Below are 15,989 nucleotides of genomic sequence, written 5' to 3' on the forward strand. Positions count from 1 at the left end.
AAGGTTCATGAGTCTGCTTCTCTGGGAGAACTTTCTTTCAAGTCCAGCTTATTTGGGTGTCAAAACTTCACTTCCTTAGCATTTTTAAGCCTGTTAACCAAGATGTCAGTTTGGTGGGGAGGGAAAGCTACTGCTTTGAGTTACTTAAACTTCCATAACAGTGACACAGGAGGTAAGCCTTCCTCCAAGGTACTTCGAAAATTTTTATTAGCCTGTATTTAGGGCATAGATCCGTTAGAAACTACTGATTTCCGTTTTCCAGATTCCAGTGTTATGCATGTGTTCTGGTACTCTAGGTGTGAGATGGTGCCACATTGCCCAACTTTTTTCAGTAATAAAGGCCTGCCCCAATTTGCTTTATCATTTAGATGCATTTAGATTTCCCTGAATATACCAAGACACTGGGTGCATTATCTGTAAATTATTCTGTCTGGACTTTGGAGTTACCTAAAAATAGCTGTTTGCTTCTCCTAGTGAGGTTGTAACTAACTCTCCTGCAGATGAAAAACCAGGCAAGCTGTGTGTTTTTCCAGATGCTGCTCAGGATGATGCTGGTGTGGTTCCTGTCATGGAGTTTTCCTTTCTCTACCTTCAGTTCTGGGCTGCCCTGGCTTTGTGTGCTTCTCTTCCCCCTGTTTGGGCTGTTTGTGGCTTCCAGCTCTGTCACTCTCTCCCTTGAGCAGAACCCCCTCAAATACTGAAGCGTTCCTCACTTCTGTTTTTGTTGACTATGGACAGAGCACATGCAGGTGCTGTTTGAATCGGAAGGTAGAACTGGGCCTCCTGGGTTTCATGGACTCTTTAGCAATCTTTGCTCTCATAGTTACCTTGCATTCATAAGTGAACAGTAATGTCATCAATGTGTGGGAGTGGAGGTTATTTTCCTTGTCAACTATGTTATGTTTAAAGTTGTGTGAGAGTACACAAGTATCCTTTTAATGAACATCCTTAAATTGCCATTTACTTTCTGATTTTCATACATCAGACTAAGTTTCCAGAAACATTTTCTTGCCAGAACTTTCACAAACTTCAGTTTTGCATATCAACACTGTCTAAAAAGAAGGCTTTAGGAAGGCTGTTGAGATCTGGACACATAGTTAATGCATTGTTTCTTTGCAGACAGTGTGTGTATTTACCCTGTTGAAATTTAGCATAGTCAGGATCGGTTAGAGGGAGCATGGAGGACAGATGTGGCTCTTGCTTTTGCTGGATCCATCCCACCATTGTTAGCTTGTGAAGCTCAATAAAGCTAGGATTTGTAAAAGCTGGAAGAGGCAGGTTCAAATTCTGGAAAATGTAAATGATGTCACCAGGAAATCTGACATGCAGAGGAAACTGAGAAGGCCAAGATGAAGGCAAGTACATTTTAACATCTTAATGTCCTCTGGCTCAAAGTTGAGGAGTAAGAAAAGTACGTTACCTCTACAGGGATGCTACACTGACATGGTTGATATCAAACAGTCCATAGTGACAGGAATGGGAAAGAAAAACATGGTCATGTGAAATGATTGAAAAAGAAGAGATGGCAGTTCATAAATTTAGTTTTGTATAAGGCAATTGTTATGAATCCAGGTACACTGCTTTGAAATTTGATCGGTTCTGCTCACGACAGGTTCAAAAACAAAACCATGGCAACTTTACACATGGTGGTTTGTTTGTAATACTGCTTTTGTAGGAGGGAGAGGAGGTTCTTCAGTATATGTATACCCGGCATGAGATTAAAAACCAACGGTTCAAATGTTGGTTTGACCAGTTTACTACAAATCTTAATCAGGGAGATGGGCAAGGGAAGGCAGGCAATAGAAAAGATAGAAAGAGGCAAGAATTGCATAAAGCAGGGATAGTCACCACCAGGATCCAGCAGCAGTCTCGTTGCAAGATGTTCTGATGGTCCAAGGCAAAAGCTCAGGGTACACAAATGGTGTTGTGGCTGGTGTTCGTTTGGAATGTGCCAAGGAGATCACTCCCACAAGGTTAATCTGGTGTATAACAACTCAGTGAGAACTGGGGCTGCTCCTTATTGCTTGCCTAGTGTGGAATCAGCTGCTTTGGTCATCTTGGCAGTGATGCTGTTAGAGCTTTTAATTAGTGTGGTTTCTTTTTGTAGTTCCTTCCAGTATGAGCTTACCTACTGGACTAGCTCATCGTATTTCCAGCAAAACAGCAAGCTGTTTTCAGACCTCTTGCTGTAGAGACTCCTTGTGAATCTAGATGTTAGACACTGAAGACAGTACTTATCACAGGAATCATGAACTTGTGTAAGATGGATTTGTTTATTGATTCTGGGTTGACTTCCCGTAAGTTTGCTTCTTCATGTAATTTCTGCTCAGGCCCTGCTCTGTCCCCCACTGCTGATTCATTCAGCCTTCCCACAGCCATTAAGGTGTTTTGTTAGGGCTTTGCGGTCAGCAGCTTACTTCCGAAATGAGAGTATTTGCTGAAGTTCCTATGTGCTCTTATCAGACTACAGAGATACCGTTGTGCTTTGTCAGCCTGTTACTAAATTAACAGAAGTCTTGGCTAAGGTAATACGGGCCCTACAAATTAGCTGGAGAAGTTCAGGCTAAAACCTTTCATTTGTAGGGTCAAGGCTGTTCTAACCTGGGATATTTAGTAAATAAACAGGGAGAAAATTATTAAAACACTGATGTGTCACAGCTAAGAAACACAAACAGACTTACTGAGCTACCTTTCCCATCCCTGGGACCGTATGGCTGGGTGATGACTGACCGCTGCAAAACTATTGATAATGTGATGGATTGTATTCAGTCCTTTGCTAAAAAAGCATTTAAAGTACCAGGTTTGAAGATGAAACATCAGATTCACTTGTCAATAAATCGTCAAGAATGCTGGACACGCAGGCACCTATTATCAGATGCTTCAAATGTTCTGGTTGCTGACTGCAAAACATGGTTTGCTCTTCCATTCCTTGTGGCCCTTGAGTACTTTAGGGTCTTCAAGCTGGAAGCTCCGATACCAGTCTCAGTTTTCTCTTCCTGAATGGAGTCCAGTTGCTGCTGGGCATGCTTGGGTTAGAACGTAGCCTCCTGCTGCTTTCTCTGTTACACTTCATCTCAGTCTCTTTCAGAGATCAAATGAAGTTCTGTTGTCTTTTCTAGCTCAGCTGTTAGGGTGCATCTTAGTCCTGTGTAGGGTGAAGGAAGCTCCCTTTCCCACTGTTCATACAGAGCAGTGCACACCTCTTCTCCCCAGCACCCTGTGCCCTGACTGCTGGTATGAGCTTATGCAGAAGTGACCTAATGCTGTTTGCGTCACTGTTTGACAGAGCCATTTTATCCGATCTATCTGTTAGTCTTTTTTCTGGGCAAGCGGATCATCCCATCTGTTGCAGATTGGGGGGCAGAGCATGGGGTTCTCCAAAGTTACACGATGGCTGGCTGCTGACACAGGGTGGAGGGGCAGAGTCAGGCCATTGCATGGAAGCCTGCTGTGGAGGGAAATCTCAGTGCTGGCAGAGAGAACTGCAGTGACCACGTCCTGGCTGTACTGGGAGACTCCTGTTCTTTTTGTGTTCCATATGTTCTGATACCTGTCATCAGCCTGCAAAAGGTGCTGTGTGTTTTTGTACAGGGCTCTTGCTCAACTGCCTTACATGTAATGGTGTGAGCTAGTGCTCTGAAGGCTTGAGGAAGGGGTTTTACATGAGCTGCAGTGCGAGGACTTCATTTTTTCTATTTACAGTATTAGGTCCTAAGATTTTTGTCTAAACCTTTCTCAGTATCTTTGTAGCAATTTCAAAAGGTTTAGAGGATAAATCATTAACGATCCTAATGAGGAGTGCTTAGTTAGAAGGGTCAAAACAACAGAACGGATCGGGGAGGGTGGTGTTTGTGCCCTTTAAGCAACGTGCACGTTGCGAAGCATCTGAATGGCTGCGAAGACAGCTGCAGATACTGTACAACAGCTAAAAATGGCATGTGTGTGCATGCATTCTGCTTTGATTTTGCCTGACTGGTCCCCTCGTACATATTTGATGTGCCTATAATGCTGCCTTTAATTTGGTGTCCTGTAAGAATTTGAATGTGTATGTTAAATATTAGAACAGCTGTGTCTAAAAATAGAATCGTTCCCCCTCCTCCCCCCAGTGTTGAACTTGATTTTCTTCTTCTGACGCGATCACAAGACTGCTGCTGCAGTAGGGGCTTAATGCTATTTACGTCGTCATTTGACATAGCAACATCTCTCCAGGGATTTTCAAACAATGCAGCTGTTCACGAGAGATGAAGGGGCTGAGGGAGGGGAGAGGGAAAAGAGGAGAACTAATCCCATCTGCCATTAGGGATATTGCAGTGGGGGGGGGGTGGGGAGCAGCCCAGCGAGTTCAGGGGATTCATGATTCTGCATGAATGGACGGCAGCATCACGGGAGCTGCGGCTTTCCCTGAATGGCAAAGAGCATCACGGGAAGCGGGCTGCTCCTAATCTTTTTGTGAATGATTCTTTTCCTTCAAATTGACACTACTTTTATGAATGGCCGTGGGGGCAAAATGCTACAAAAGCCTTCTCGGGATGGATGCAGAGCACTTAAGGAATGGGGTGGAATCTGGGCGCAGCAAACTTGTGAAATGCTTCACTGTTAAGCTGCTGTTTCGTCCTTTTGAAGTCCAAGAGGACATTGTACTGATGTTAATTAAGTGTAATTAATTTGGCTTAATGGGAGCAGAATTGTTCCTTCTGTGAGGCGTTTTTAGCACTTCCCTTTTCTGTTTCAAAATGTGGTTGGTTATACGTATTTTTCCCATTCCATTAGGGAAGGAGATAAAAGCACATCAGAACGGTTTAAGAATGATTGAACTTGCAGTTCTTCTCTTGTTCACCCACACGTTCCCTTTATGTTTGAAATACTGAATATTTGAAACATTTTATGGCATCAGAATTGAAAATGGAAATGAGGGGCAATAAAGAATTGGTTTGCTGGATCTGAAGCAACTCACCGTTTGCCTTAGGTGGGAAAGTAGCGTCCTTGTCAAGTTGTACTTGGATGCTGTTGTGTGTGTATGTTTCCTGATTTCAGCATTTTTTGCCTTCTGTGCAAATCTGTATAATTTGTTTTCTTGCCATCTTCATGGTCCTTACAAACAAAACGTGCTGAATCTTTGGAGAATTAATGTTCTCACCAGAAGTCGCTTAACGTTGCGAACTTCTTGAGCAGTTTGCGTTAAAATTCAAGGATTCCTGTTGAAGAAGCAAAAATGTTTCAGTGTAATATTAACTACTCAACGCGTTGTTTTACAAAGCCATAACTGACAGATCTGTGGTGTTTGAATGCTTAATTCAGCTGTTTCCAATCTATTGTTTAACCCTTTTCTTTTTCTAGAGGAGAAGTACAAAGTGGGAACAAAAGTTATTGTGGCGGACTTTGGAGAGAAAGAAGACATTTACAACAGAATCAAGGCAGGACTGGAAGGCCTGGAGATCGGTGTTTTGGGTTTGTGTTTCATCTCTATCAATCTCTCGCACTGTGTTTTGTCCCAACATGCTTACTGACTTGATCACATTTGGAAGTTTACTGAAAGCAATTCACAAAAGCTGATGGCTTGCCTAACTGAAACTATGTCACTCTGTGCTCAATATGTTTCCTTCTTTTCCTGACGGTATACTGCACAAGCCACTGCCTGCATGTGTGTTCAGGTTCTAGGAACAGAGGTTTATTGGGCATCTTCGATGCGTTACTATGCAGTTGTTAAAGTCCCCTTCAACTTGTGACTGCATGCATAGTTATTTGACCGTATCTCATCTCAGAATCTGAACTAGCTCCATATACTTAGTTTGAACTTCACAGCAGAGTCCTTTGGGAGAACAGTTAACTTTAATTAAGAGCTGTAGAAATTCAATCATTAGAATATAGCATCAAGAAAATGAGTCCAGCTCCAAAAGTTCTGAGTGCATTCTGGTGGTGGTGGGAAGCTGCTGTCGTTCTGTTGGCACAGCCTGTGGTAGCACAGAGCTATAAGTGCTACAGGAGTCCTTGGCAAGACATAATGATCCCTCCAGGTGTATTGCAGGGTGTAGATCTCAAGTGCCACAAATCAAGAGGGACTGGCATAAAGCGGACTGCCCGACTTTTGCCTGAACTGTGGGGCAAAGGCAGTTTCCTATCAGTTTTCTGGTTTATTCTGTAGAGGCGCATGCATACGAGTGCATAACCTATACTTCTACAATTCTTCTGAATGGGGATGAGAACTTGTGGTTCTAAACAGAAGGCACAACATTTTTATCAAGTCTTGTGGCTCAGATGCCTGCCAGTGTATGTCATCTGTTCAAGTCATTTTGGTGCTACAAAACTCATTTTGCTAACCCAAAGTGCAGTAATTGGAACCCAAACTATCTATTTTTTGTAATCCTATTTCAAAATAAATTTATCACACATGATAATACAGAAGCTGAGCTTTCCTTCTAATAGATGGGTCTTGTTTTATAATGCCTGTAAATAATGCCCCACCAATAGTATTCATGAAAACTCAATGTAAAAATGCAATTGTTAAACAATAAAGCATGGAACATTCGTGGATACTTCTGACAGATTTGAGTGTGTGCAACTCATGATGTTCAGCATTTAATTACTATAAAAATTCAGATCCACCTGAAGTGGAGTAACAGTAAGCGTCAGCATCTTCACAACATGTTGCATGCGGAGTGGTTGGCTCTGAATGCCTTGATTTTTCCCTTTCTGAAGGAAAAAAATTCCAAAGCTTTGAGGATTAAAATTAATGTTTGTCCTTAACTAATTGTTAGAGAATAGCAAACCTTTTTACTATGTGAGATACGTATCCAAACTGAAAGAGCTTCTGTTTGTTAGACACGATGAAGTTATGGTGATGCATGGAATTGTGGAAATTGGACTTTTTATAGGTTTTGGGCACCAAAGCAGTGAATGTGTTTCAAGTTGTGTAAGCTTATTACAGGAAAACGCCACTCCTGAAGCAGAGCCTGCTTCTCTCTTTTATTTGCACAAGCACCTTGACTAGAAGCATGGTAAAAATAGCACCAAAATGCTGGAGAGTTGTGTACTCTCTAGCTGAGCTCTTTCACCATCTCCTTGCAGCGCTGGCCAGCTCAGCTTTACAGACATATTTTTTTCTAACTAAACAGGACATTTTTAGTAGGTCTCCTGCCTTGAGATCATCAGATTATTTGATACGTAGGGTTTTTCTCTTTCTCTAGCTATAGCTGCATTAACCAAAACCACTTGTCAGCGTGATTTTTTTCAGCACTGACTGTGGGTACTCTAGAAGGACGATACTTTAATTTCTCATGGCAAATGATTTCATGCTCTTTTGCCTTATATTTTAAATACTGTAACTCTTTTGTGATCTGGAATACAGCTCTTACTACTCTGCGTTTTGCATGTTTTTGTGAGGAAGGAGTGGGTTTCAATGAGAACAACCACGAGGGATGGGTTCTCAGGTTACCATGAATTTTCCTCTTTTGGTCTCATGTGGAGGCTATAGCTGTGAGAGCCCTTGGTGATGTAGCACAGTTGCTGGTGACCTATGGGAAATTAGTTTTAATCTTGCACTTAGACAAAGGTGTCTCCACCTATAAGGCTAGAGATGGAGCTTCTGATTGTATGGTTGCATGGAGTTGAACTAAAGTACTTAGAGATTGGAATCCTTGTAAACTTCTTATTTGGAAGCTTCTTCTCACCCACGTACGGAGGCTAAAAGAGTTTGCATAATGTTTTTGCTGTGTGTTCAAAACAGCGTCTGTCAGTGACTTCGAACATGTGCTAGCTACAGCAATATGTTAAACAAGCAGAGGTGGGAAATCTTTCTTTCGCTCTTCTTAAATCTCTGTAAGTCTCAAAAGATGGTAGAGCTGGGCAGTTATCGTACCCTGTTCTAATCCAGATCTTTGGAGGTAACATATGCCTTCACAAATTGCAAATTGATCTTCGATAAATAAACCTATTCCAAACTGCAGCAAAATACAATCTGGTAGACAAATATGATGGCTAAGGGTGTAAGGGTACGTATCTGGGTGGCAGTTTCTAATAGCCGGTATGAATTTTGTGTGACTATCTCTGTAGCATGGGTCATGTGCAGTGCATTGGCTTTGGAAGAAGCAACCAAGGGCAGTTCCAAAGCTCTGCCACAGTTTATAGCAAAAATCCTTTTCAGGGAGAGAGAAACTGAGAAATAGCTTAATTTAGGATTAAAATTAGGAAAATACCTTCTGGCTTGCTGTGGAAATAGTAAGATTGGACCTCCCTCGTTTTAAAACTTTTCCCTCTAAATATAGCAAATGTCTGTTGGGAATTTGCCAGACTCCCTGTAAGCCTTTGTAAAGGTCGTCCAAAAGTTAAAATTTTAATCACAACCTGATTAATCAGCTAAGGGTTTCCATAAATACATGAAGAGATCTGAGCTAGAAGTACTGTCCTTTGAGAGGTTTCCTGAATGAATTTGGCAAACTTCTGCCAGAATCCCTTGTGCGTGTTGCTTGCATGTCCGGAATGTCTTGTGATGTTTACATACCCTTCAGTTTGGGTGTTAAAATGAGGTGTAGGAGCAACCTGCCACACAAAAAGGGCATCAGTACCATTGAACCTTGTTTCTTACCCTATTGCTGCCCTAGAGGTGAGCAGTGCTGCCGAGCTTATGGAGCATTTCAGGATTCTCTGGGGTGTAAGACACTATGGAAATGTAAAATGTTGCCACAGCAACCAAATGTCACAAGTTTCACTTGTGTGAGATGAACAACAGATACTTAAGAAGCGGAGATCCCATTTGCTTGGTTGTTTTTTGTTGGTTTTTCTTTTGGTCTCCATACCAATATGCTCTATTAAGTTTGAGGAAATCGACTGCAGAGCTGCATTGTTCTCTAATGATACCAGAAGTTTAGTGCTACTTGGAGTGAGGCTGGAGGATGAGCACTGGGTTCTGGTCTTAGAATAAAACCTTACCGGTTGCTCAGGAAAAAATCAGGTTTCAGTAATTAATATATTCTCTCAGTTAATTTGAAATGCTGCTGATGGGGATGAGTTGTACAGATGTGGGGAGCATGAGGGTATGACTGGGAGAGTGGTGTGCTGCAGTGGGTCTCTGTGCAGTGAGCTGTGAGCCCAGGGAGGGGGAACCAGGAACCATTTCTAAAGGCAGAGACTCTCTGTCAAAAACACTGGCTGCTTAATGTACACAGCCTGTCATTAATGTGATTTCTTCTTGCTATGAGCCATGCCTCCTCCTTCCCCCAGCTTCTCTGGGAGCTCAGCCACGCCTGGGCTCTTGCTGCCACCTACTGTCCTCTGCTCATCTTCTCCTCCTCTCTTTTGTCCTCTCCTCTCCTTCTTTTGGGAAGCAGGGGGTAGTTTCTTGCCAGTGCTCTCTTGGGCCAAAAACCCCACCACACACGTTGTTTTTCTGCACTGTTCTAAGACTGAGGAAGGCCTTGGAGCACGTCCCTAGGCCATCCTGAACCTGCACGCCTTGCAACATGTGCGTAGGGGGGGCCGATGTCCAAATGAGTTCTGAGAGAAATTACTTTTGGGATGTTTCTTCTACCTTATTTTTGCTTGGTTTTTGTCATGCAGCCCCACTGACTGTCTTGCCAGCCTCTGTGGGCTCTTCATGGGGCTGCAGGGGGCTCAGGGTGCCAGTGCTCAAACTGCCTGAGAAGTGACATTTCACAGTCAGAATGGTTCATGTTTTTGTTCCAGGGTTCCGCTTGTGTGTACGTGTATACTTACAGTTAAGGAAACTTGACTAGAAGGGTTAAATGGTTCAAATGCAGCAGTTAAAGAGTACTGCAGACAATCGGTAGTCAAATATTTGAAGGAATTTCTATAAAAACTTCTTGTTTTCGTTTCAGTAAACAACGTGGGGATTTCATATTCTTATCCGGAATACTTTATTGATGTTCCAGACCTGGATAAAGTGAGTGATGATCATGATTATTGTTTCTGTTACTTTACACTGTTCTCAGTGTTTGCTCTCTCTACTTAATGGATAAGGCAGAAGTATTTAGGTTTGGTCAAAGTACCCCAAAGAAGCAAGCTTTCCCAATTAGAATGCATTCCAGAAGGGCTCTTAGAGGTTTAGATGAGCAACATGTGCTGCTTTTAGTAGGCGGGGTGGTCTTTTAAGAGATTGAAGTGATGGAAGTAACTTTGGAATTGAAGCTGCCTACTCCAGAACATCCATTGTAAACTTAAGTTGGGCCAGAGGATACATTATGTACTGTAGAAACAGTTGCGGTTGACTTGACTACTTTGTAATCATTGGTTTTGAACACTTTCACCATGACTTTATTTCCAAACTCCCTGTAGCTTATTGTATCCATTGTTAGTTCTTCTCTCTGCTTCACTGTTAGTGAATGTATCTCTTGGGGCTTCTTTCTTGTACACCATCCACTAAACTTTGTAACACATACAGCAAACGATAAAATTAACCTGATAAATGAGCTTAGGTGACTAAAACAGCATTATAAAATGGTGAAGAGCAAAATATAAACATAAATATGTGGACATATGACTGAAATAACAGAATTTACTGAAGTTCACAAGTACTACAAATGGTGTGAGGAAATTCAGTGTCAGTATGATGTATCTCTGTTCTTTATGAGCGTGAGGTCCTAATCAGAAATAAAACTTGACCATAGCAATTCAGAGAGTGCTTTAACAGTCTGTCGTAGCTTCTGATACTGAAGCAAGAAGGTGTGGAATAAAGCTGGATGTGGATGTTGAAGAGTGAGATTTAATTTATCGTGGCAGTTGCAAACCAGGCAGTCTGTAAATATTGTTCAAATACCTTCAATCAGAACGTAATGCAAATCGTTGTTTTCTTGCAGATGATCGACCAAATGATCAACATTAACATCACGTCTGTGTGTAAGGTAATTGCCCTGCTGCCAGCACTTATTCCTGAAATCCTAATTCAAACAATTCAAACTCAGGTGTCTAAAGCTTTACTTTCACCTATTGGACCGCAGATGCACTTTTCATCTTACTGTAACTCAGAATTTGTGTTTCTTGCAGCAGATTATTTGAGTAGTTATTGAATAATCTGTTACTTTACAATGATGTGTTACTAAGATAATTCATAGCTAATTAGGAGAGTGTGATATGTACACAAAACAGTGCTTCTTTATGCTCATTGTTCTGCTCCTTCTTGTAAATCTTCAGTTCTTCTTCTGTGTCTGTGTTCCTTGAGGTAAGCACCGTTGACTGCTGCACATGTAGGGCTTTTGTACACTGTCATGAGAAAGCACAGTTATACTTGCTGTGAAATGAAAACCCGAACTTACAGAACTGTGTGATAACTTTTGAAACAAAATGCTTTCCCTTTTTGAGATAGATATGTTGTTGTTTTTGTTGCGAAGAAATGAATAGCACTTCAGGCTAAAAAGTGCAACTATTGCCTTTATTAAAATGAGGTCCATTCACAAAACAGTTTTTCATCGTGATATATCAAAGCCGAACCGTGGTCAGAGCTAATGGCAGCTGCTTAATGTGACACAGGGAGTCAATTACTGTGTTAGCAGACAGTGCTGCAGAAACTCCTTGTGATTATTCACTGTTAAGCTTCAACTTTCTCTTCTGCATGATAAAAAGTTTGCATCCCCAGTAGCTGAGGGTTAACCTTTTGCCTCCTAGCCCAAATATTAGGTACTTCAAAGGTGGCCTGAAAGATTTGATTTGCTTGCAGCTGTTTTGATGAGGTCAAGTACTGAATTCATTCAGTATGGTGCTCTCAGGGAGCTGAAAATGTAGGTGTCTTTTTGCCATGTGTGTAGGCTCAGGACTTCTGAGAATAAGCCCGCTGTAGGATTTGTGCACCTTGGTTAAACAAGGCAAACAGTGAAAAGCACAGCCCTTGTATGACTGAATGGTACTGTTGGTGTCAGTTTGCTGCTCTCACTTTCCTGTGTATTTATGTGACGCTTCAGAACAACTTGTTATGAAGTTAGAAGAACCACTCTAATAACATTTCTGCAACTTTTCTGCTTAAAAACACAGCAAACCTGACAAACTCCAATTTCTACTAATTTTGGTTTTTGGCCCGTGGGTCTTGCTGTGCTCCTACAAGATTTGCACCAGGGAGGGCAGTTGTTAGTGGGCACTTTTTGCTATTTCTCTTACAGAAGCCATTTAGCAGACATTCCCCCTGCCCCAGCCATTGTTAATACAGTTACACCAGGTGTACTCAGCGAACTGCTACAGTGTGACACATGTACTGTACCAGCAGAGGGAGTGCACTATTCAGTGATTAAAGGATTTGGGGTGTCGATCCTCCTGGAAACATTTGGTCAGAACAGAAGGGTTCTTTAATATGTGTTTCTGAAGATGATAGACTGTGATGATTTGAGGTCTGTGTTGTTGGGTATGCTAAAATTTGAGAGAGTTGCAGCCAGATTATCTTGGTTTCCAGAACGAACTAGTGCTGCTTTGTGGCTCGTTTCTCTGTGTTTATAATCAGCGATGTTCAACTGCAGTTAGCAGATGTATGATTTCATTTCTGGTAAGTTTTGTGTTGTGTCAGCCTCTTCACATTATAATATGGTTATCCCCACACATGTAAAAACGTATTACCTAGTTCCATGAGACCTAGTGCATGTTAGTGCTTTTCAATATGGTTGAAAACTTTCCTTGACCATGAGCAGCTGATGCTACTGGTTATAATCGCAGTCTGAGCATAAGCTTCTAGGCTTGAAAATGTTCTTCTTGCATGAGCCTGTTGTGTAATTAAACAGTAGGCATGCCAGATGCTTACTGTTTTGGGGAGAGGAGCACATTAGAGATATGCACCATCTGCAAGACTTTTTTTTCCCCTGTTTTTCTTTCTTTTTCTTTTTTTTTTTTTTCAGGAGAATGCATAAAAGTAGAGGAAAAAGTAATTTTAGGAAAAAGCTGTGTCCTTTCACGTAGATCTTTGGGATAGGATCCCTTAAGCATTTAGTTTGGTGTTTAATGGAGATATCACCTTATCACTTCTTTTCCAAGAGTATACGTAAAATTAAATCTCTCTTCTTGCATGATAAAATAATGAAGTTCACCTCACAGGATAAATTAATGGCCTGTTTAACCTTTTTTTGAGCTCCAAAGTTTCTAATGCAATGTAACTTCCCCTCCCTGTCACAAGATACTAAGTATGTGAGAAACAAATGGCGAGTGTATTGTCTCTGTTTGCAGTTTGACAGTATGCTAATTGCATTGGGAGTGTGGCATAAACGTGTGCTCTGAAAAATGTGTGGGACTAAATAGTTGAGGGGGTGCTGGCTTAGCGCTTGATTAAGCAAGGAGTCGAATTGGTTTGAGAGCCATTATGTTGTAGGGGGAATGTGGTTTTCAGGCGTACAGGCCAGACTTCAGTTGGAAATCGGCATTATTGGAAGAAGGGGGAGAGTAAATGACATGTATGTACACGCCCTGGTGTCTGTGCTAATCTTTGCCATCATTGCCTTATTTATGTTCTGTACTGAGTGTTAAATACGAAAGGACAACAGGCCTACCAGATCAAGGTTTTTATTCATCGCTGTATTTGAGAGTCTTATAATTTGCTTAAAACTTCAAAAAACTATAAACACTCTACATTGAACTGAGATGTGGTGTCAGCTGACTCTTAGTGGAAAAGGAAGGTAAATTACATCAAGTTGTGAACGTCTGGCAAGACAAGGGAGCAACTCTAAGCAGTGCCAGAGAAGTCGAAGATGGAGTTTGGGACAAAAACAAATAGCAACTTATGCAAATCTGAGAGGAGGAGGAGCAGCTAGTCTATCTGAGAAAGGGGAAAAGTTCTTTTGTAGGCCTGCGCATAGAATGGTTGTATTTGTTTTGTATTGGAAAGGATAATATCAAACAGAACATATTTCTGAAGGAAGTGGCAACGCTGGCTTTCGAAAAGAGGGCTGTGTGTGTGTGTATGTGTGTGTACCTTACCTCTGGTCAAGGGATAACTTTTACTTCTTTATTCAAAGTCATAATGGAAGGAGGAGCTGATGACTTAGCCCAGAAGATAATGCAAGTTTGTAGCAGAGAAGCACAGTTCCCAGTACTTGGAAAGGGAAGTAAGTGTACTGTGAAGGTGGCCATGAGTATCATTGGAATGGTCCTGAGGGAAATGTTGTTCAATGGAAAATCACTGACAATGGACAAGGCTTGTAGCATATTAAATCCATAGTACCCTTCGTGTATCCTATGCCCCTTTTTTGCTTACTGACTTTGTCGTGTAGATTATTGTATTATTCTCTGTAGAATTATTTTAGTTTTACCCCAAGTCAAACAAGAATGGTTTGTGTTTGTAAAAAGTGGCAAGTACAAGCTGCATTAACAAATTATTTTTGAGAGAGATGCATTATAAGAGCTTAACAGTAGATGCTGATAATAACATTCATGATAATTCAACCAGTAGTGCAGGAATACAGTCCCCTGGTTCTTTCACAGTAAGATCTGTGTGTGAGAGGTGCACGTGCACAGTGTCAGTTAGCTATCTGTGAAGTGGCTGAGTGTTTGTGTGAGTCAGGGCTGTATTGTTTTCACCTACCGAAACAAAGGAGCAGGACACCAAACTCTGTGGTAGTTTTACTTAGAGGTTTTCCTGTGTATATGTGAAATTATTGAAAAACAAGCAGAAAAACACCAACTAGTAGTATTGAACAGTTGTATGCAATATGTTGTACCAATCCGTACAAGCTGTAAAGTATTGACAGCTTCTGACATGAAGAAGTCTGTCTGGAGCAAATTTTTCTGGCACATGCGTGCACCTACATTCACACTGTGCTCTAATTGAAGCTTTTGAAAAGAAAGAAGATATTTGTGTGAGTAGGCAGGTTCTCTATAGTTTAGTGTCTGGCTACTCTGTCTGAAATTACCTTAGCCTTCAGGTTCTTTTGGAGCTTTCATGAGTTCAACTACAGCACATGTATTTCCGTGACAATAAGCATTTCATTCAGATAGCTGGGGTGAGTTCAGTATCCACCAGCCAAAGGCAATCTTAAGGATAGTTCCCAGCCTCTCCTTTAGGTTTCCTACCACTTTTTCCTTTATTAGATTGCTTTCAGAGAAAGAAGTATTCACATAGAGTTCTCCTGTGTCCTACACATCAAGTCCTGTGGACTCAGTCTTGTAATACATTGGTATTTATTAAACTGACATCATTGCAGAACTGTATATCTATAAATCAGATCAAGCAAAACATTTGGATTCTTTCTCCGGGACACATGTATTCAATTCTAGATTTGTTTGTTGTTGAACTGCTTGTTTTGGAATTGCATGTCTGAAGTTATAGCTGCTGAAGACAAGGGTGTTAACCAGTTTGGCTCTTTTGGATAAAGATCATGCAAGCAATTATTGGATGCGATCATGAGTGGTAAAAATTCATTTTTGCTAAAGCTTGCTTTCTTTGTGTGTGCAGTGTAGAGATTTGCCAGATAATCTGAAAATGCTTACAGAATGCTTTGCCAGCGTTTTTACACTAGTGCTCCTGCATTATTGGAACAGCCTTAGTATGTACTTGGCTGGGTGAGGTGAGACTGGCTCAAAGGGCTGCCTTCTGTTACTTGGTAGTTTTTTTTTTGTTGGTGTGTTTTTTGTTTTTTTGGTTTTTTTTGCACAAAGATACTGAATATTCATGTATCTCTTGACATGTTGCAAGATGTAAATACAGACGGGGGAAAAAACAGTTTTGCCTTTTTTGTCAGATTTTTGAAGTTCTCTCAAAATACTCATTTTAATGGAGACAAATGGAGGTGATGTTGACTATGAAATCTGGTTTTGCCATCGGTGTTTTTTGAGGGTGGGGATTTGCTTGCCCATCCAGCTGAGCTTTGGACACAGATGGTGTAAAACAAAGCTGCAGGGGAGAGCATTGGTGATTTCCACTGGTGTTGTGCACCTACTGTAGTGTCTCAGCTGTCATTGGCTTCATCATTTATAATTTGTATCAATTGAACATTAATCAGTGTGGGGTTTTTGTGTGTATTCTTATTTGGATGTTGGTAGTGAAGTTAGAGCTGTTTGCCAGCTTGCAGTTG

The 15,989-nt window shown here is 41.3% G+C and overlaps 1 protein-coding gene across 1 annotated transcript in view; it reads left to right on the forward strand.

The window, feature by feature from the left end:
• HSD17B12 (hydroxysteroid 17-beta dehydrogenase 12) overlaps positions 1-15,989 on the forward strand; it is a 69,821-nt gene that overhangs the window by 34,829 nt on the left and 19,003 nt on the right. Inside the window, 3 exon segments of the mRNA XM_072338777.1 lie at positions 5,338-5,448; positions 9,831-9,895; positions 10,809-10,853. Of these exon segments, the coding sequence (XP_072194878.1) occupies positions 5,338-5,448; positions 9,831-9,895; positions 10,809-10,853 (221 nt within the window).

This window comes from Excalfactoria chinensis, chromosome 5 (assembly GCF_039878825.1).
Source record: "Excalfactoria chinensis isolate bCotChi1 chromosome 5, bCotChi1.hap2, whole genome shotgun sequence".
NCBI classification, from domain to species: domain Eukaryota; kingdom Metazoa; phylum Chordata; class Aves; order Galliformes; family Phasianidae; genus Excalfactoria; species Excalfactoria chinensis.